General features: G+C 42.5%; 1 protein-coding gene across 5 annotated transcripts; it reads right to left on the bottom strand.

Annotated features, from left to right (window-relative positions):
* Positions 1–2,887: 2,887 nt before the first annotated feature.
* ktn1 (kinectin 1) lies at positions 2,888–22,029 on the bottom strand. Of its 5 annotated transcripts, none has more exons than XM_086275775.1 (36): positions 21,870–22,029; positions 15,925–16,640; positions 15,490–15,648; positions 15,262–15,378; positions 15,045–15,175; positions 14,800–14,904; positions 14,501–14,641; positions 14,202–14,308; positions 13,831–13,975; positions 13,186–13,282; positions 12,900–13,084; positions 12,712–12,759; positions 12,497–12,534; positions 12,286–12,376; positions 11,914–11,982; positions 11,746–11,783; positions 11,570–11,660; positions 10,999–11,067; positions 10,866–10,903; positions 10,480–10,570; positions 10,245–10,357; positions 10,075–10,159; positions 9,841–9,881; positions 9,626–9,716; positions 8,784–8,870; positions 7,267–7,356; positions 7,075–7,161; positions 6,906–6,995; positions 6,643–6,735; positions 6,467–6,535; positions 6,282–6,365; positions 5,460–5,543; positions 4,416–4,499; positions 4,225–4,320; positions 4,006–4,116; positions 2,888–3,892 (listed from the first exon to the last, which is right to left on the bottom strand). In XM_086275775.1, the coding sequence occupies exons 2-36, from the start codon at positions 16,637–16,639 to the stop codon at positions 3,863–3,865; spliced, it is 3,810 nt and encodes a 1,269-aa protein (XP_086131901.1). In that variant the 5' UTR covers position 16,640; positions 21,870–22,029; the 3' UTR covers positions 2,888–3,862. The 5 variants fall into 5 exon arrangements, with proteins under 5 accessions (XP_086131901.1, XP_086131903.1, XP_086131902.1 ...); XM_086275777.1 differs by having other exon boundaries at positions 15,262–15,354; XM_086275776.1 differs by having other exon boundaries at positions 15,490–15,645.
* Between the last annotated feature and the right edge of the window lie 113 nt (positions 22,030–22,142).

Genomic DNA, 22,142 nt, shown 5'->3' with positions numbered 1-22,142 from the left:
CTGGGAATTCTTAAAGGGATCATACTTTTTCCTGACGTGATTTCAGTTTCCTATATTTGACGGAAATAAAGGTTTAAACGTTTTGTCATTGTATTTACATTTCTATTATTTACTGTTTCAGCAAAATGTGCCAAGGATCACATGATTTATGAGTGCAGTAGTTATGCCTACCGAGGACGGGATATCAAAAGTGGGAAAAGACATGGTTTTTAAAAAAAAAAACTATTCAGAATCCTCCTGGTACATTTTCAGCGAGTGTGTGAAAAAAAATAAATTGTGAAATCGGATTTTGTAATTTTGCTGGTAACCCCTTAGGATCTTGTGTTATTTGATTATGACTTTATTGCAGCTGGCTAATGCATGTGATTGATTGTGCAACTTAATGACATCACTACGGATGTGCATGCCTCGAGGTTTTATTTTCACCACACCATTGCTCATTTTTGTCTCTGTTTTCAGCATGAAGCCTTTTGTTGGCTTCCGGTCCGTGAGTGCATGCTTATTTCATTCTGTAATGTCAGTCAACTGGCTGATGCGCATTTGTCAAATAATAACACCAAGGCCTAGTAATTTGGCTAATTGCTTTTCTGAGACTGACTCAGAAATCTAATTTATCCAAATGTCCACACGTGACGCTACTAAGAACCTCTCAGCCTCTAGTAACACCTCTTTTAGTACATCACACATTCACTTTTTTTCCCCCTCATGCTTTTCTGGTGAAAGTGCCACTTTTGTCTAGCAGTCTCCTCCACGCTTTAATGGCTCTGTCTTGTTTAACAGGAATCTGCATGGCTGGAGGTGCTATTACTGCTTCAGCCCTGTTGCCTCTGCAGTAATGGCCTTCTATTTGAACTGGTGTCCAGTTTCAAAGTGCAATAACACCTACAGAAAACAAAAGGTAGTCAGGGAATACAGGAGCCGGAAGGGGGGAAAAAGCCTCCCCACCCTCACGAACAACAAATTTAAACTTCACCACAATAAGACAGAGTATTGTGCATTTGTAAGCATTACAAGTCAAATAGTTGGCATTTGTTGAATCCCTTTAATGGTGCCACTGATAGCACGGATTAGCATCAGCTTCTTCGGCATTTGTGCATAGGGATCAAGCTGCATTTGGCCTGGAACTACAAGGGCCAGGGACTGATCTTAATGCTGTGGGTATAATGAATGTTTACTCCTTTTTTGTGTCACTGTCTCCTTTCTCTTTGCTTTCATCCGCCATTGTCTTTGTAATAGAGCTCTATGGTCGTTTCTGTGTCTGTCTGATTCACGTTCCCACATGCATACCCACAGAAATACATACACAGATTTTTTTTTTTTCAGGGGGGGGATCAAAAGCTTTCTACCACATACCACACTGATAGGGAGCAGATGCAGGGAGTGGGCTGCTTTTCTGGAGCTGTGCTGGTGTAGTATGAGTGTAAATCTGTGTTTAGGGGGAGGAGTCAAGCGTTAGCAAGCAAGAAGCATGCAGAGCAGAGGCGTACTGCAACAAACTAAATTGCACAATTGAGGGTATGAGTGTTAGCAAAGGAAACACAAGGCCCCTGTCAACTTCCTCACTGCTCTTTGGCAGGCTTTACGTGATAGCATCTCTATGCAAGAGGTGATTTGCTATTTTATCTAGGGATTGAGAGTAACGTAGTTTCTATTCTCTGTATGTCCTGTTCATGTGGCAGAATTGACAATAAAGTTGACTTTGACTTTTGACTTTGAAAACAATGAGCATGTGTCTGACAAAGTGAAACCTCAGATTTATGACATTTTAAAATCTCTGCAATTTCCACACAAAGGACATCATATTGATTACAATGGCGGAACTGTAGAAAATATCCCTCATTTTAGATATACTATCAAACGTGTACATTTTTAGGCGTGTAAGCAAATGACTGTATAGTAGGAAATACCCACTTTGCAGTCAGTTGTGCACACATGGTTAAGCAGTCTGCAACAACAGGCTGTGAAAGGTGCTTCCTGCGCGATCCAGTTTAACAAGCATATCAAAGATGCTGTGAAGCATATTTGTTCGCGAGGTTTCCATGAAGGCAACAGCTAGACCTCCAGTCAGCTGACTGGAGCATGACAGTGTGGGAGAATGTGAGGAATGTGCTGATTCCATGTTGCCTGTGTTCCTGATCTGACCCGCACCCCTCCTCCAGGCAGCACAACAGTCCTGTTGTTTTAAAGGCCTTTTAACATGCAAAAGATGAGAGCAAGAGCTTTCTGCGAAGAGAAGTCACAGTCAAGTCATGTCTAGTCGCATGCAGATTTATCCTTTTGTCAAAAATAAAAAGCCGGAGGTGACAAAGAAAATATGGAAAATTTAGAAAGAATACACCCAGGCCTTTGTGCCTTTATAAGGGCTCAAGTAGAATAGTAAAATTTCACTTTCAAATGATCACAGTAGAGTGGTACTTTCCAGCATTACAGGTGTCATCCTTGGTAGGTTCTAGATTTTAGCTACTAGTTCTTTCATAAGAGTTGTACCGCTGATAGAATTTGTAAGCCTCACACAAAGCAGAAAAAGTGTCCCATAGTGAGGGATTATACAGCATGTTACTATCACAGGAACCTGGTCACACCCCAAATGTTCCATTATTGAGGGCACGCAATATCAAGCTTTTTTACTATTATACAAAAACACTTACCCAGAATAACGCCTCTGCATGATGGACATGTTTATTCTGCATTGTCATGCTGAATTTACCTGCTAGCAATCGCACCATTAACAGAAGCTTTGACTTTTCCTTTCCCCATGTTCAGGATTGTTAAGGCTATAAACAAAATCAATTCAAGTTCCAACTTAGGTTATATGCTGCCCCACTGTGGCGAGAAGAGGGAAGTGCATTGGTAGAGGGGGGGGGGGGAAGCAGCACAGGAGGCTGAACAGATTTATCAAGCATCCCTTTTATTAACATCACCCGTTACAAAAAGAACAAAATCTTCAGTGTTAATGATCTTAGCAACAATATAGCGAGTGCTGATTACAGATGATATGGGAAGCTTATTCCTAGAGTAGTTGCAGTAGGATTAAAAACCCCTACACTGTTGACCTGGCCGTACACAGCCAGGGTCACACACACTCCCTTCTGTTTGGAGCTACAGTACAGACTTGAGTACAATTTGTCCATGCATCTCCATAGTTACAGTCACGTAGTGACCCTTCAGATATGCTGAGACCTCTTCTGATCTCCCTTCTCCCACCCAGTACTGAGCCAAGGTATAACATGGAGCTATGAATGAATAAATGCATAATGGATGCACAGTTGGATAGTTTTCTGATCAGGAGGAAAACAGATCAACAGTGTATTTCAGCAGGTCCTAACTGATACATTTAAACACTACATATCTTTAAGTTAAGAAGAAAAGGACTGAAAAACCAAAGTTTGTTTAGTCGAGTTGGAAATTCGTATCACTGCCCTCTCTTAACACAAATAACAACAAAACTACTGCAGTACTCAAAAGGATTTCAGTGAAAAATACAAGCAATTTAAAACAGAGGAATGGTTTCCACATAGTTTAAATTATGCTGGATGTCATTAAGTTTAGAATAAAAATTAACTGGCATTGTTGCTAAAAGAAGAGGAATGTGGTGGGAGTGGAATAGTGTGTATTTTGGTATAGTGCCTGGAGTTAACTGTAACCTCTGCCTGCTCCTCTGTGGCCAGCAGTGAGTCTGGGAGTGGTTTGCCAGCGTTTTGGCCAGAGTCAGTTTGAGGCTGCCTACAGTACAAGTGCAGTGATAGAGGTTGAAACGGAGGAAGTGGCTGGGTGTGACAGTATGCTGTGATGTGGTCAGGATGAGACCGAAAGTCAAAGGTGGTCTCTGTAATACAGTCAGGGTGGCTGCGTGGGGGTCTCACTATACCTTGGGCAGATCTTTATCAGCCTCCTGAGGGAAAGCACAAACATTCAATTGCAAAGTTTAATCTTCATTGGCAAGAGGAAAGACAGGAGTATGATACCCAATTGTGAATAACAAAGCGCACGATCAAAAGGCCTCACCCCCTCCTGTCTCTTAGTGAGTTGCCGGCTGACAGTTTGTAGCAGCTGCTGCAGTTCGGTGACTGTCTGACCCAATCCCGCAGTCATTTTCTCGTTTCTGTCAATCTCCTCCTGTCACAAACACAATTTTTTGGTCTTAACATGACATTAAAAGGATCAGATGTCACTACATAAACATTTGGTGTCACAACAGTGTTACAACACTCAAACTGCCCTTACTCTTTGTGATGACAGACTGCTGTTCTCGATCAAGTCATCAGCATTGTCTGTCACTTTTGAGAGCTCCCCTTGGATCAGATCAACAGACTGTTGGGCCTGCATGAAGGGACAGCAATTTCCGCTTGTTAGCATTGTGGTTGGCAGTTTGACCTTTATCAGAAGTGTAATGAAATCCAGATCATTCCCGTTACCTTATACAGGTCACCAGCCACTTTTTGCCTCTCGTTTTCTTCTGCCTCCAGCTTCGACAGCGTCTCAGTGAGCTGGGTTTTCAGCTGGAAAGAAACCAGACATTTAGATATTTTGCACTGTTGACCTGGCCTTTGAGTCCCGCTTCTAGTTTTTCAGAACATATACAAATCCTCCTGCCAACATAACTACATTAAACAGTTCAACATTTGCACAGATTTCATTTTTTCCCTGGGCCTGCTTAGACAATGTTCAAACCAAAAATAGCACTAAGCTCATGTGGGCTTTTTGGTACAAGCTGAGAGGATGAATCATAATCCAGGAAGTCCTGTTTAAGTAATAAAGTAATTCCCTAAATTTTATCAGACATCGCAATACTTCGTGTGTACTTCAGAAGAAATGACTGTATCACTGATAACTTTCCAGACTTTGCACATTTCTGTCTCAGTTTTTCCACAACTGTAAGATAAATCCAGTCATTATGTCAATCACTTAACACAAGAACAGAAGGAATGCACACCAATTGGTATGAACCACATAGCAACGTGATCGTCATTCTTATAGTGCTATTGTTGAAGTGAACACAGCCAAAATATTGCTTAAAACGACTAAAGATTCATGACCACCGAAGACATTCAGTGACTATCAGACAAAACAGACGCAAGGCTTGCCTGAAGGCATCAGAGAAGTTAAATTATAAGTGATAGACAAAGAGGGGGCATACTTTTGGCCTGGCAGAGAAAGAAGATTTTTAATTAGCAAGCCATTTGTTAGACACAAGTAGAGTGCAGGTGCAGAAAAAGAAGAGTTAGTATTATAACTCAAAGTAAAGGTGAGTCATCACTCAGAAGCTGGAAATCCCCCCCCCCAAATCTTATTCATGACTCCACCATACAAGTCCAAATCTACAGAGTTTGTGAATGATGACCCACAGTTTTGCAGTAGATAGAGAACCCCGTTCTGTTGCAGTCAGTGTCGCGCCACTGCTGAGTGCAATAAAGGCTAAGATTTAAAGGAGCTCTAGCTAGAGGGTGAGCAACGCTTACCAAAGTCAGCTCCTCATTCTGTCTGATAGCCTCTGTATATGAGCCATCAAGTCTGGTCTGCAATTCAGTCAACAGATCTTTGAGCTGAAATTGAGTTTGACAGGGTTTTGTTTAATATGGGTCTGTCATAGGTGAACCAGGTCAGCACTACCAGCACACAGTTTATGCAGTCATAAGGCATCCACAACTAAAAAAAAAAAGGTCATAAATGAAGCAGAGGGAACCAGTTGTGCATGACTGCAGATAACCAGATTCATAAGTGATTAAATTCACACAAAACAAAAACCTGTGCTGTGTGAACTTTATATTCTCAGAATAAACAAACGGTGGGATGCCACAAAACACCACACATGGAGCAGTTTTCACACATGAACTTTGGACAATTTCAAGACTTAATTTGGGATATTTCTCACAGTTATCCGTTTCTCAGATGTAGCACAGAGCAGAAAATGCTGAAATAGCCTAAATTGGACACATTTGCACTCATGGAAATACTTAAGTCTTTTTAAAGTGAGGGGGCTGTGTGGGTAGAGCCTTGCACATGACATTCACTAGCTAGTGGTGAATGCACCAGGATGTTACCTGTGCTAACCACACATCAGTGCGATCCGACATTACAAAGACTTAAACTGCCATCTCTGTAGTCTAATGTCCAATCAGACTGCATATAACATTTGCAGTCTCAACGCAACCTCTGTTGGGTGCTCTCTGCAAATGTTCAGGGTAAAGGTGCATGTGTGAAAACAGCTCAACTGTTACACAGAGGTCGCACGTTCACCTCAAGAGGTTAAACATGACTGAAGGAGTCCAGTTTCTGCTCACCTCTCTGACTTCTGTCACATAAGTGGCACTCTCGCGCTCTGCCCTCTCCAACTCAGACTCCAAGTGCTGTTTTTCTCTTCTCAGCTACAGAGCACAACAGATGAGCAGAGATACAAATGACAGCCGCTCTAACAGGACATTTGCGAGTGTACATTGTAGACTTTTTGTGTGTTTGGTTTACTGACATTTTCCAACTCTGCTTCATCAGTTAGTCTCTCGACCTCTTGCTCCAAAGCTGCGACTTTCTGGCTCATCTGAGATCAAAGAAAGAAGAACGATCCAGTGAGAGAGAACTCTCAATATTTCACTTCAGTGACTGTGCATTTTGGAGTTTTATCTCTTGCTAAACCTGAATCCATACCTCTCTTTGTTCTGCTTGCGATAGCTCCAGCTTCACCCTCCAGCGAGACTCCTCCTGCTCCACACTGTTCTGGAGGCGCTGCAGGATGCCCTCCTGTGGACACAACAGAAATGACAGCTCCATTTGGAAGGGAGATCACTGTGCTGCCATAATGGCAACTGATGGCAACTCCCTCACCCCCCTAAAAAAAAAAAAAAAAAAGAACCCCCCCAAACAAACAAACAAACAAACAAACCCAAAAGCAAAATAAAAATAACTCTTACTGTCTCTGCCAAAACCTTCTTGTACGTCTCACAGTCTTTCTGTAGAACCCTTTGAGTTTCCTCAGCTTCTTTCAGTTTCTCAGCCAGTTCCTAGAAAGTGGATCGTACTTACTGATGGACTCATTTGAAAAAGGAATGATGTTCAACTTTGCATTTTTTCCAAATTTACCTCCGAGTCTCCTGATCCAGGGCTGGATTGTGGAGCTGAGTTTTCACCTGCTGCCCTTTCAAATCTTTGGAGCCATTCTTGATGGTTCTACAGGACAATTAAGGTGGAAAAATGAAGTAAACATCAACCACACAACATGTAGCTGTAGTGTAAAAATGCATTTAGCATAGAGGTAAATGTTTCCTCTCATACCTGTTCAGAAGGCAGAGGCACATGTGGCAGAAGTCTGTGCAGAACATCTCGGCACTCAGCCTGACATACAGCCAGCGCTGTCTGGTTCTCCTAGAAGGTAGGGAGCAAATTGTAAAGGAATAAAAAGAGAAGAGGAGATTAACAAATGACTGTTTAAATACTTAAGATATTTTCGATGACAAGGTCCAGTGGTCATCCAAGCAAATATAACCACCAACTTTCTCTTAACCCCCATCAATCTGTTTCAAACCAGTGATCAGACTGCTTCAATCAAAATCCCACAAATTTTATAATGCCAGCTCGTTATCAAAGGACAAAAAAACAAAAATCTCACTCCCAGTTCCATTTACTCTGAGAAACCATAAGCATCAATGGACCACAGCTAGGCCATGTGTCACATCAGATTCAGAGCATCTCTCATTTGTGTTCACAAATTTACCTTGATACTCGCCAACAAACAAAAAGTACTGATCAGTCCTCTAATAACACACCATCAACTTTGAGGTCTGAAAGGGGGAACGCATGCCATACACGAGCCAGCTGGCTGTCTAACCACTGTTTGCATTAACACGCTGTCACAAGACAGCTTTGACACAGAGTGTGGAGCTGAATACAACCAACCAGCATGCACCGATAGCACACAACAGCTGCCAAGGAACTCCCTGGCTCAGGCGCGAGAAGGTGCTTTCTACTGTACTCAAATGGCAGGAGAGCAGCTGCTGTGCAGATAGTTCGGCATGTACCCTCACCTAATGTAGGAGGATGACTGAAATAAACGTTACTGTAACTCTTAATAGCACAGCTATCTGGGAGCAAACTCTACATGAAGTAGAAATGCATGAAAAGAACAGCTGATTTAGTTGCACTTTGTTCACCCTGATAGAGAACAAAGATGTTTCAGTTGTGAGAACAGAGCATTGAGAAACATTAGAGGACTGCTGCATATTCATTACAAGCTTTGAATGTTAACATTTCTCTTATACAAAAAGGGAAAAAAGGACTAGATTTGAATTAAACAGATTTTCTTTGATTAACTGGTGATCTTAACAGTACAATGTCACAAAGCATGCCACATGACAGAGAGACGACAGGAAGCTGCAAATGATTACAATGAATCTCAATCTAATGACATCTAGTGAATTTCTAAGTCACTGCACACTCATTTCCAAGCATCGACCTAAGCTTTGGGTAAGGAAAGGAAAAAATAAACCTCTTACACTTAAAAGCGTCAAGGAAAGTTATGTATACACACTTAAGAGGCCAATATTTGTTAAATAAAGTCGGAGATGCCCGAGGGGGAGCAGATTACTGTAGTTCAACAGCTCAAAAACAGCCAATTAAAAAGTTGAGGCCAAACAACAGAGCGGGAGGAGTGAAGGTAAATGAGTATGCAGCGTTGTTATGGATGATGGCAGAAAAGAAATTTCACTGGGTCGATTATGGCAAAACACAGCGTTTCGGAGGGGGATGCATCAGATTGGAACTAGAGTGAAGCAGACTGAGGTGAGGTGTCGAACCTTGACAGCTTTGCTGAGTTTCCCTTGAAGCATGGACTCGGTGGCTGACAGAGCTTCCATTGCACTCCAGTTTTTCTCCCGAAGCTCCTGTTTTGGTCAGTTCCAGAGAGATACTACTTTCAGTTCAGCCTCGGGGGGGGGAATGCATTCAGTGACCCTCAAATAAAGACTGGTAGAGTAACAAAACGAACCAAAGGCATTTCTCATCCATGCTCCACTAGCTAAAAATATGTAAAAAACAAAAAGTCTTGATAGTCCTACTCTGACACCATGTGTGGTTTAAAACAACATGCACAGCCTGCACAGGTATATTTAGTAAAAAAATATTCGTTTTATTTCTAATTAAAATAAGTGTCTTCAACTATAGTGTGCATATAATAATACAAATATGTTTATATGCTTCTCAGATTAAATAAACCTCTCTCAAAAATAAGAGAGACGAGTTTCTAATGCTCTGAATCACCCACAAGCACAAACAGGCTTGCTGAAACAGTCATGGCCAGCGGCGAGCACAACAAGAGTAGGCTGGAAGCCCTCTTATGCAATGCTCAGCTTAAGCAATCCAAAACAGACACTGAACTGATGTGTGTGTAATCGTGTTACATACACAACCTGAGCTGAAGAAAAATGTGTATTTGGTTTAAAACAAACAAAACAAGGAAAAAAAGCACTATTTAAAATGAACAAAAAGCGAGTGGCAGACAACAATAGGCAGAATGAATATATGCAGTGTGCAACACTGTGGGGGGCGTGCTTTGTGAAACACAATGGGCAGGGCTGATTGCTCATAGGGTTTGACCTGTGCCATTCCACAGTTCAGGTCATTACTATGTGAAACCTACATCATTCTTCTTCCTTTGAAGGTTTACGGTGTTCCTCAGCTCAGCCAGCTCAGCCTGCAGAATGGAGACCTGTTTCTCCTTCTCTGACAACCTGACAGAAAACAGCAGAACCACACATTACAAAACTGATCACACTTCCGGTACAATACAGTAAACAGGCCTAAAAAATAAAACAGCGTTGGTATTGTTTTGATATGCCATGCAATACTACTCACGCTGTAAGGAGCTCAGGGCTTGGCACTACCGTGTGGGACTGCTATATGTGCGGGAGAGAAACAGACAATGAAAACCAGCACTGAATATCTCATGACACTAAAATAGGAACAGCCAAATAAAGAAGCTATAGCATGACGACAACCTTTAACATAGTAAAGAGAGCCCCCCCCTCCTCAAATGACATCTGGATGATTTTAGCCAGAAAATGTGTAACATGAGCACTGTTGCTGTACCTGCTGAATCTTCTCGCTTAGCTCCTTCGTCCTTGCCTCCAGCTCACTCTGTAGTGTCTGGATCTTCTGGTCCTTTCCCACCAGCCTGTTGGTCAAATGTTGGTCATCAAAAGTCGGATTTGAAAGGCGTGTGCGTAGGGAGCTTACACTGAGGTGCTGATTTAACTCACTGAGCCTGGAGTTCTTGGAGCTGAGTAGCAGAGCTGGTCAGCGCTTCTGCTGTCTCCTTCTGTCTCAGCTGCTCCATCTCTGCCTGCAAGGCAGCCAACTGCTGCTCCAGAGCCTGTGAGACAAAAACTGATTCAGACAAGAGCCCAAACAAGGACAACACTGAAGAACAATGTGAAGAAAGGGTCTTTTGAAATCTGCCAAACTGTTTATACTGATACAAGGAAAGGGCTGCACCTCAACTGTCTTCTCTCTGGCCGAGCTGCTGTCTTGTGCTGCCTGTAGACTTTCCTCCACCATTTTCAGCTTTGTTTCCTTTTCTTGGATCCTTTGAAGCACAATAAAATAAGGGTCAATATATTGTAAAGCCTGTGAAATCTGCTTATCTTCACAATATCAACAATGAGAGGACATTCAACAATAGACAGCCTCTTGTTCCAATGGGAATGGATGTTGAAAGAGCTACTATGAGGGGTGTGTCTTAGGAGTGTCCTGGACTGCCAGGGGGAAGTCGTTTTTTTATATGCTTACAGAGTCAGTAGTAGCCTTTGTTTTCATGAATAGGATATGGTTGGAACTAAACCTTTGTACTAAATAATCAAAATAAACTTTATTGATCTTACTTGCTCTGGAGTTCTTCCACCATCAGCTCTGAAGACACCTTTAGTTAGAGGGAAGAAAAAAGGAAAAAATATATATACAGAATAGGAATCAAAAATTCAGGAAATACTTCTTAATAATCATTTTAGAACCCACCTGTTTATCCATCTTTTTCTTAAGGTCCTCAATTTCTTGTTGAAGTGACTCATTCTCTTTCCTTGCAGTCTATATTAGGGGAAACAAATTAGTTTAAGACTTCATATCAATTAAAGATTGTGGTTAGCAGGCCAACAGTATTATGCAGAGTCACTTAGGGCGATCGTGGCTCAAGAGTTGGGCGTTCGCCTTGTAATCGGAAGGTTGCCGGTTCAAGCCCCGGCTTGGACAGTCTTGGTCGTTGTGTCCTTGGGCAAGACACTTCACCCGTTGCCTACTGGTGGTGGTCAGAGGGCCCGGTGGCGCCAGTGTCCGGCAGCCTCACCTCTGTCAGTGCGCCCCAGGGTGGCTGTGGCTACAATGTAGCTGCCATCACCAGTGTGTGAATGTGTGTGTGAATGGGTGGATGACAGGTTGTGTAAAGCGCTTTGGGGTCCTTAGGGACTAGTAAAGCGCTATATAAATACAGGCCATTTTACCATTTTTTTTTACTTAGGGGAAGCTGTGGTCAGATAAATATGTTTATATGAGCCAGCATGTTTTGATTGTGTCTTTTAGAGAAAACAGATACCTTAAGCTCCTCCTCTTTGTTGGCCACCTCAATCAACCCTTTCTCCAACAGGCCCTCTACAGTTTTCATGTTTTCCTCCTTCTCCCGGACACTGTTCAAAGAATTATGGATCATTTATTTCATAGACAGATTAAGACGCTGATGTATTTAAAATGTGCTCCAGTTCTCATACCCACCTCTTCTGGAACTGGTCCAAAGCCAGCTGGGATGCAGTCTGCAAGAGGACATCCAAAAGTAGATTGTTTTAAATGAAAAACAACCTCTCAAACAAACAAACAAAAAACCCACAACAACATATAGTGGATTTTTTTTCTTAAACAGTAAAGCAAAGCAACACAACTAACCTGATCAGAAATCTGTGCCTGCAGATTCTGAATCTCTGCCTTCAGTGACATGTTCTCATTGTGCAAGGCCTGCAGATGAATGCAGGCGACACTTATTATGCCAAGACAGGGGAGGATCTGACATACTGTGCAATCACTTGGAAATTATAAAGAATTCCTAATTCTGTCTTAGGTTTACAATACCAGGAAGTGCATTAAATCAATTTGTCATCTGAACCCAAAATATCTGCAAATCTGAGCATGCCCTCTTCCCGTGGGGAAGAGGATTTCAAAACTACATTTCCACTCAACACAGCAACACATTCCTGCAAACTAATGAACTGGTACAATGTTAGTAAGAGAAGCTGTAGTGAAGTGCTCTTCTGAAAATACCTGCATGTTAGTTTCTCTACTAGCCCCACTGCTCCTCTCAGCATTTAGAGAATCCTCCAGACTTTTTCGCTGCAGCTCTTTTTCAGCCAGACTAGGCAAAAAAGAAAAACAACAACAACAACAACAACAACACAGGGAAAGATGAAATATAGCTCAGTGATACAGCCTGGAATGTGATCCACAATATCTGAGAAGATGAAATCTTTCTTACAGCTTTTGCAGCTCCTCAATGTGGGAGACATGAGTGGCCTAGATATCAAACAGAAATGTCATTAGCCTACATTCTCTCTCTCTCTCTCTCTCTCTCTCTCTCTCTCACACACACACACACACACACACACACACACACACCCCCCCCCACCACCCATCTAGGTACTCATCCCATATTGACTTTAAATGATAAGTGTGTGAAATTGACCCATTTACCTGCGTAGAGATCTGGACCTGAAGACTTTTGTTCTCATTCATAAGTTCCTGTTAAACACAAGTCATTAGTGAGCATTAGGTTGAGGACTATAAGATCATTCACATCCATTTTGATATCATTCCATATAACTACAATAACAGTTTCATTTTTCTTGCTGCAGGTTTGGCACTGCGAGTTGTGAGCACACCTGAACTCGGGCCTGGAGCGAGTCGTCCTGCATACTGTGCTTGGACATTTCCATCAGCTCCCTCACTTTCTGTTCCAGCCGGTCCTTGGAGACCACAGCTTCAGTCAGGCTGCTGTGTAGAGTCTGGATCTCCTTGTTCTTGTTGCTCATCTCAGCCTCAATTGCCAGCAGCTGATTGTGGAGCTCTGCAACCACACGACAGCCGTCACTGAGCCACCATCATTTTTTTTTTTTAGGGTTCACAAGAATTAAAACTTTTGTGTGGTGCAATGTTATGTTTTATCACCTTGTTTGGAGGTCTGAATTTTCTCTCTTTCGGCATTGACACTGTGGATAAAGTTTTGCAGCTCCTCCCAGCGGCGCTTAGCATCCTGCAGCTGTGCCTGGAGACAGATACAAACTCTGTGAACACCTTCCTTCCATACATTTTCATTGGAATTGAGCGATCGTATAAATTTTGCAGAGGAAATTAAAACTTTATGAAATCCATCAGAATATCTAGAGGCTTATGTGCAGATTCTTTCTCTGATTTTTTTCTACACAGTGTAATTCTCGCACTAAGGCTCTTTGCCAAGACTTGTTTGTGTCGAGCCAGCAATTTAAATCTCCATCTTATGATCGTGGTCTGCGACAAGCCGGGAAAGGCTCATCTGAGTGTCTAGCAAGAAAAGTGTTGTTTATACACAGCACAAAGCCTCAAACATTCCTGCTTCCAAAGGCAACAAAAATCCTTCCAGCTCAGGTTCTGTTTCCCATAACCCTCACCGGGACTTCCACTACAACCTCCTCCCATTTCCCGAGTAATGCTGCCACACCCGCTAACCAGATTTGAAGCATGACCAGGTTTTGCACAACTCGGTTCATTTTTGTCTCAGCTGGGGAAACTGAAGCACAGGCTAAATAAACACGCCGTGCATCTGGATTAGCGTACCTCCAGCTGGGACACGTTCTGCTTGTAGCTGACCTCCAGTGACTTCCTCTGGTGCTCCTCCTGCTGCAGCTTGCTGTTGCTGTCTGATAGCTCTTTCATCAGGCCGGCATACTCGGAACGCAACTTGTTTAGTTCGGCCGAATTCCTATCAAGCACACGTACATGACATGAAAATGCGTTTGTTAAGGGATATGTATGGGAAATTGCAGCAGAAGCATTCTACAAATAGCTTAGACTATTGTGTAACGAAAGATAAGGTAAAAAGACAATGAGGTGACTAAGAGAGATAGCTGGAATCACTATGCTTCACTACGCTGAGCATGAGAGATGTATGGAACTCTAGGGAGCGTGAACAGCTGTGTAACACTGACTTGCTCTCCATCTGGTTGGTGGCGGAGCTGACTGCGTCCCTCAGGATGCTGTTCTCTTGCTGCAATCGACTGATCTGGCCTTCCAGCTGCTCCCTCACCTGCTGAAACTACACACAATTAACAGTACTGAGTCTTCACCAACTCTCTCTGGAGTGCCAAAGAAGCTGCCAGAAGTTTTTTTCTTCATATTTTTGAAATTCCTCATTTCTTAAACAACACTAGCAGTTACCCAAGTGTTATCAAGTATAATACAAGCCAGTACTTGCTGTACTGAAAATAGTTGAAATGTAAGGCTTCACCTTTATTTGCATTGTCTGGAGCTCTTGGTAGGTGCCCTGTGCTTTGACCTGCATACTGCCCAGTTCTTTCTCCATCGCTGCGCGTTGCTCCCTCATCATTGATTCCACCCTGTTTGTCTTCTGCTTCTCAACTTGCAGCTCCTGAAGCAAAGTATGAAGATAAATTAAGCATTTTACTGAACCAAGCGGAATTATTCCAGCATTACAGAGATTAAGTTGGAAGGAAATCAGTCATGTCACAATCATTAGGGGGAACAAAAAAAAAGAAAAAAAAGAAAGAAAAAGATTGGACTCTAGACCTGACTGAGCTGTTTCACTTTGTCTTTGGCAATGGAGGCCTCCTCCTGCAGAGTTGTCAGAAGCTTTTCCCTTTCCTGGGCAGTCGGGTCAGGCCTAGTTGAGGACTGTCAGCGAAAGAGAACACATTTTAAAAGAAGGCATAGAAAGTCCAACTACAAACACTGGGTGGCCTGCCAAATGCAAACAGTGTGGAATGTTGTTTGTGACAGCACCCAATTCAGCTTATCTCTTATTAATCTCTCACCTTGTGCCAGGCGTCCACGGCATTAGGGCTCTTCTCTCGCAGTAGAGCCATCACACTGACGGCCTCTGCATCTGACAGAGCCAGGCTGGACAGACCGGAGAGCAGCTCCTTCAGTTTCACCTCTGTGTTCTCTGTTAAGGCCAGCAAAAACGAGAAACTGAGTTTAAAAGGGCTTACAAATATTTTGGGATTAAAAACCCACGCTTTCACCTCTTACCCTTATCAGTCTCGTTTTTCTGCTTCTTGCCAGACCCTTTGGATGGTGCGTCATCGTTATGGGCTGTCTGGTGGTTAGCAGAAGCTGCTGAGTCTGGCAAAATATGGGCTTCATCAACTGGATTTCAGAAAATACTCTTTATTAGATTTTGTCTTTAGAGTCTTAATAGAGCCAAATTCTTCAAATTTAATGTTATTAATTAATAATGCAATATTTTATCATCATTACCATGATCAGTTTTCTGCTTCTTGGCAGAATTCTTCTTTTTGCCACTGGTCACGCTTTGAGTTGCACCATCTAAAACTTTGGTTTCAGCCACAATGGGAGCTTCTTTCTTGACAGTAGCTGGGGCCTGCTCCACTTTAACCTCTGTATGCTGCTCATCTGCTGGAAAGACAGGACGGCAAGTTCAGAAAACCTTCTCAGGTTGCCTTGATTGATTAAATAAGAATGCTCGATTATCATTAAAGTTACTGGCACAAATATCCGAACTTGAGAAAGTAGCAACTACAGCAATATATCTTCTCAATTTCACCACAACTGCTGTAATTTCAAACAAATACTAACCAAATGAAACTGCTACTTGCAGTTCTCATGTTTTTTCAAAAAAAACCCCAAAAAACAAAACTGCAACCATTTTAAACATTACCCTTGGTTACTAACCAGACTCCACTTTTTGTTTCTTCTTTTCCTTCTTTTTCCCAGAAATCTGGGGAGGTGTCTGAGCTTGAACGGGAGCCTGAACAGCTTGGATCTGGACCTGAACCTCACGTTTCGGTGAGGGTGTGCTGGACTGTTTGCTTGCAGCCAATGGTGCCTCTGTCTTGCAGCTGACTGGCTTGGAGCCGTTCACTTCTGGCTCCTCAGAGGGAGAAACTGTGGTGGCGGCGGTAGCGGAAGCAGCAGCGGCGGCGGCGGCAGCAGCAGCTTTGGCAGCCTTCTTCTCCTTCTTCTTTCTCTCTCTCAGACCAGTAGGAGCCTCTGGTGACACCGAAACAGGCACGTAGGGAGTGGGTGTAGGTAGAGCAGGATCAGGGGTAGCAGCTGACACAGGTTCCTCCTCTACCTCCACAGTGGAGCTGTTGGCACCTTCAGCCACATCGAAATCCCGCAAATCCTCCTCTGACTCCCCCCCACCTCCGGTTCCTCCGCCGCTTCCCCCACTGGAGCTCTCCTTCTTCTTGCTCTTCTTCTTTTCATTCTTTTTACGGGGGTCTGGCTTGCTTGGTGGCAACTTGAGGTCACGCTTCTGCTTAGCAAGCACCTCATCGTAGGAGGTTTCTTTCATGAAAAGCCAGAAGAAGAGGAACATGAGGGCGATGACCAGTGAAGGGGCCAGGATGAGCAGGTACTGAGAGTCGTAGATATCCACCGCCATTCTGAAAGTGGACAATAACCCAAGAAAAACAAAACCAAGCTTAGTTTAGGAAACTTATCTTGTTCAATTTACACTTAATATTGGTTTGAAATTTTAATAGATAAAGTCTAATAGACTGATAAAGACAGCTAAATAGCAGATCCTGAGGGGATAAACTGCTCAAACATTGAAACTGATATAATGAGATTTATACACTCAGTCAGCTTGCTGCTGCTTTCCATCTAACAAGTCTGGCTGGTCTCTCAGCGAGCATATTAAGTTTCAGTCACAGGAGCCAGAGTGATGGCTGAATGTGACAAGTGAAGGGTGGATCCCTCACAAAGGCTAAGAAATTGCATTCTCACAGGCTAGCGCTTTTTCAGTCACACTGTAAAAAAATATCCCAGTTTATCTGCCTTTTGATTTTAATGGGGACTAGAATACGCAGAATGAACAACATGCTGCATTCACAAAGATTTGAAACTTGCAACTGCAAAAACAGACTCAACAGGAAACTGCTTACTGAGCTCACAGACAGGAGAGTGAAGGAAAGAGCTATAGATCTCCTTGCAAACTGACATCTTTTTGAAAACAGAAAAGAATCCCGGTTTAATTCACTTGGACACTGAATTCACTATTCAGACCCTGAAACTGCATGCATCTTTACACAAACTCTTTGGTTATAGACCTCAGAACAGTGTTCAGACCTGATTCTCTAGGCAGAGTTCATGAGTGGAAATTGATTATGATAGGTGTACATAGGGGCCGGAGTGTAAGCACACCAGTAATGCTGAGAAGGTAGGAGAGGAGATTCTTCTTCTTCACACCCTGCCCCCTCTTAGCAATATGATCCAATTAGAAGACAGTCCCCCAGCCACACAGCTTAACGTATGTACACATGTGTAACTTGTGTACAGAGAGACACGCCTGTGCCTAAAACACTGACTGTGAGACTCAACTTTGTTTGCCCTGGTTTAAAAGGGGACCAAATAGGTCAAGATCATTAGAAAGGCAACTAGGCTAAAAAGAAAATGGCTCACGGTGTCTTAAATAGTCACCTCCCTCTTTCAGCCCCCACAAGAATGACACGGTGGTTATTCTAAACTCGTATCGGACCGGATTTGCAAGGGGCAAAAATACACCTACGTCCAAGTGTCACAGGATGAGATCTGCTGCAGCTGCAGTTCGGCCCCCGCCTGCATAAAGCCAAAAGAAGATGATGTTCTTCCACCCCAAACAGAGTTTACAGAGTCAAGTGGTCCTAAGACATCATCAGCTTTGCATCTGCCAAAGATATTTCTAGGAACTATGTGGTGAGTTTGAGCTGACTCCTCAAGGCTATGCAGCAAGAATAAACTAGCACAAACTGGCATTTTCCCCCCTAAATTTCCCCTTTAGGCTCCAGTTTTTCCTCCCTAGTTCATATCTTTTTCGCTTTAATCGCCCCGATAAGATGTTTTTGTCACATCCTTTGCAAATTTCCAGCAATGGCAGCAACTTTACTAAAAATAAATAAATAACGAACCATTTTACAACATTGCTGCAAAGTACCTCTTGCAAATCAACACACAATGACACCACGTGCAAAACGGCGACTTATCACAAAAATTAAACCACCGTGTTTTGACAGTGGGGGTAAGTTAAGCCCTGGGTGACGGCAGCAGTATTGTGTCTAACAATGCAGAGTGGCAGCGACAGTGAGTGACCTGAAGTGCGACACAATCCCACTATACTCAAGATTTGTGGCAGCAATACAGTGTAGGAGTCACTGTTGTAGAGCAGACGTCTTTAGTAATTTGGAATAAGCAGATTACCCATGATAATACATTTAAGAATAACTTTCCACTGCAGGGCTTCCTGTGGACTGGCAGGCTTAGTATAATGTTGATACTGTTTCACTCCCTTCTCCCCTCCCTGCCTCGCCCAACCCTTCCCATTACACGCAGCACATAAAAACACATCAGGCTCATTATGACTACTATTTGATCCAATTTTGAAAAGTTGTTTGTCTTTGAAACAGCACGCCTTTCCTGTGAACAAACTACGAGCTCCCCATTATGTAACATCTTTGAAACATTTTTTTTTGGGTCCAGTTTTTATTATATAACATTTTTACTTTTACTTTGACTCAAATACATCAGATTGTCTCATCTTAATAATTGATTGAAAATGGCTGTCTTATTCAACCAACCCAAGGACTGAATTCCTTCACACTCACAGAAAACATACGGTGTGCAAAGACATATCTGTGAAAGCATGCACCAAGATGTGGTCTTTATAAGAGATTTTACTCTGTGCTGGTCTTTTGTACAGGTATCTTATCTGTGACCTCATTAGAAAATGTGCCATTCATTCAGCGTTAAAGCTTTACACTTGAACCAATAAGAAACACTTAAAAACCAAAAATATATTTCACAGTTCTGGATGAGACTGCCCCAAGCATTAACTACCTGGAACACACTGCAGGTTTTATATATTAAAAAAAGGTCAAAACATAAAGAAGCCCTTTTAAACTATGTACTACAAACACAAGTTTCTAGTGTAAATAAAATCATTAACTTTCAGTTGCTGCTAGATCAGGAAATTGCTGATTGCATATTAGAGGACACTCCCATGCCAGAGTACATTATGTGCCAAAATAACTCCGCGTTTCTTCCTGGTATTTAAAGTGTGGGTGGGGTAAGCAGTATGAAGGTATGAGGCTTGGTTGCTTTGAGTCCCTAGCCTCAGACTGGAAGGTGCATGAGATTTTTTTTGTACGGCCTGAGGCTTGTTCCAGCATCAAAATGAGCCCGCAGGACAAAGCCCTCCCGGGTTATTGGCTCCCCGGAATCTAACCACTTGGCTGGCCAGCCCTCTTGATTTTGGCAGACATGGACACAGAGACAACTCCTGATAACTATCAGATCCAAAAAGCAATACAGAGCGTAATTGAAAATCAGGCCATGCATACATAATAAATGTATAATAGGCAACAAGTCATTTTAAAACACATCTATAGTCCAGGACACTACAGAAAAATTGAGCTTTTTTAGCAAGTGTGCAGTTTCCCTACAATACATTATATAGCCAATGTAAGTTTAATAAACACTATGAAAAATGAAAACTATTTTTCTGGATCAAACCTACAGTAGAATGGTGGGGAGACGGCCAAATGAAAGTGTGTTACAAAATGTAATTAAGTGGTAATAACATAATAAATTCATATAATCGTTATGACTGTAACGACTGTATCTGCAGGATTTTTTATTTCTAGCAGCAAGTCAATGTTCACGACAAACTGTAGGAGGTGCACTAGCAGTCACTTTACCTTTATGTTTTAATGTTATAATTACTTTGAAATGATGAAGAACATCTTTGTAATGAAAAGAAAATTGCTTCTTTAGAGTGCGCCATTTTCAATTCAAGTTTAGTACAGGGTTACAGCAACAGTCACTTCAAGACAAAGACTTTATTATTAGAGGGGAAATTCCAATGATTAGATGGTCTTCCCTGAGTAAGCACTTGGCGACAGTGGGAAAGAAGACCTGCTTTTCAACAGGAAGTGACATCTGGCAGTACTAGGGTCAGGAAGGGGCAATTTACAGGCCCTACCATTTGGAGAGTAAATGGGTAAGAAGACAGAAAAGAGGAGCACAAACCACAAACAAATGGGGGGTTAAAAATGGACCACTGTTTTTTCTACTTCCTCCACCATTGTCTAATAAAGTAAACTCTTGAGCGTGGGGTTTTTTTTTGCCCTTCAAAGGAGATGCCATTATATCAACCTCATCCCTACATGTCATTTGTATTTTATTTACATGTTTTGTGTCTGTATTCTGATTTATAATAATTGCATAGATTAGCTAGACTGTTGTAATATGTTGTTTTATTCTTAAAATTTAAGAAATATCATATTCACCAACAACACCTTTTACTCACAAAGAGTCTGATAGTCAGGCAATTAAAATAATCTACCTTAGATTTATTGTTAAGTCAAATGGAAGTTGGCTCTCTCTGAATACTGACATTCACCTTTATCAATCTTCTGGCAATAAACTACAGAAAGTACCAAAGTACACAGTGACTGTGGTTTTGGTTTTATTAGAAAACATTAACAAAAAGGTTATCTGCAAGGATATGATCCTGCCTGTCAGGCTTTATCCAGGAAAGTATGTCAACAGTAAAACACTTCAGATTAGAACCCATCTACAGACAGACCTCAAAGAAACTAAAACGAGCACTGTTGTAAAGCAAAGCTAACAATGCTTTCATCAAAAGAGAGAGGGAGCTGAGGCATAACCCTAAAGGCTTTTTAAAATAGGGGCAGTGAGGTCTTGGAAGAAATCTCAAGCTCCTTCAGAGACGTACTTTAGTTTTGTGTTTACTTAGTGAGTAAAAGTCAGTTTAACAAAGTCTCACTTTTCAACAGTAACGTGTTTGGTCGCTAACCCCATTATAATCCCTTTTTATTGTGCTTGCCAGCACCTAAACTTGGTGATATAGCCCCGAGTCACCTCAACATTTACCAGCTGAGCCCTAAATGTCCCAGCATGCTAGGTCATGCCACACGTAGCATCGTGGGCCTTGTGCTGACTAGTCAGCAATGGCAGCTATTCTTACACTTAGAGGAACACTGTCAATGATCGCAGCATGTAATCACAGAAAAAGCAGAAGTGGCCTAAGCTAGCCCAGCTAGGTCATTTATCACACGTCATACTCAAATAAACCTCGAAAACGAAAGAAAAGACAACACATGTCACAAAGATGACTTCCCAGAATGACGAGCAATAATGTCCAACTGCTGGACATTAACTGTGTTCCGGCCACGGTCATAAACAGTTGCTACTGTGTATAAATCCATGAGCGAAAAGAGCCGTCACCACTTTTTAAGTTCGACTAGGTGGCTATAGCTCAACACTATGAATGGGCTAGCTAACTAGCAAACTAACGACAGCAAGGCACTAGCCTTAGCTGCCCAATCCAATTAGTACAGAGGCGACAGAACTGACCACACAAATGTTAGCCGAAATACTTTGACTCTCTTTCACACTCTCTGGAGGGGTGGACATTTGCCCACACGGGCCTCATTCCTCCTCAGATCCTAGCCTCCGTGTCTCTTGAAATCTCTGACCCGTCCCCATCCTTCCGTTAAAGTCCTGAGGGCCGTTCCCAGGCCTACGTGAAGAGCTAAGCTGTGCTAAGTACGGGATGAGCAGCTTTTTTCACAAGAAACGAATAGAAGATTTCCAGAAACAGCCGCTAGAAATACCTGTAGCTTCAGTTTGCTGTTCCCTTAGCTAGTAGTGAAATGGCGTTGCTCTGCGTTGACACCAGCACACTCCTGCCTTCCCAGGGCAGCTCCAACCCGGCTTTCTTCTGCGCTATCCGTCACAGAGAATCTGCTGTTTCTGGTTCGCGGGGGCGGGTCACAGTCAGCCTGCTAAGGAGCGTTCATTTTGAGACTCGTGGCACACCGAAGGCCACATGTCATCACATTACAAATAATAAGTAAAAAGTACCGCCCTTTCGAAACATTCTTGGC

Source organism: Aulonocara sp. 'chitande type north' Nkhata Bay, linkage group LG19, assembly GCF_057382095.1.
Source record: "Aulonocara sp. 'chitande type north' Nkhata Bay isolate Kocher_YH1m ecotype deep benthic linkage group LG19, A_spYH_male_GT1.1, whole genome shotgun sequence".
NCBI classification, from domain to species: Eukaryota; Metazoa; Chordata; class Actinopteri; order Cichliformes; family Cichlidae; genus Aulonocara; species Aulonocara sp. 'chitande type north' Nkhata Bay.
The sequence above is the reverse complement of the archived record's forward strand: the minus strand, read 5'-3'. Positions and strand labels throughout refer to the sequence as shown.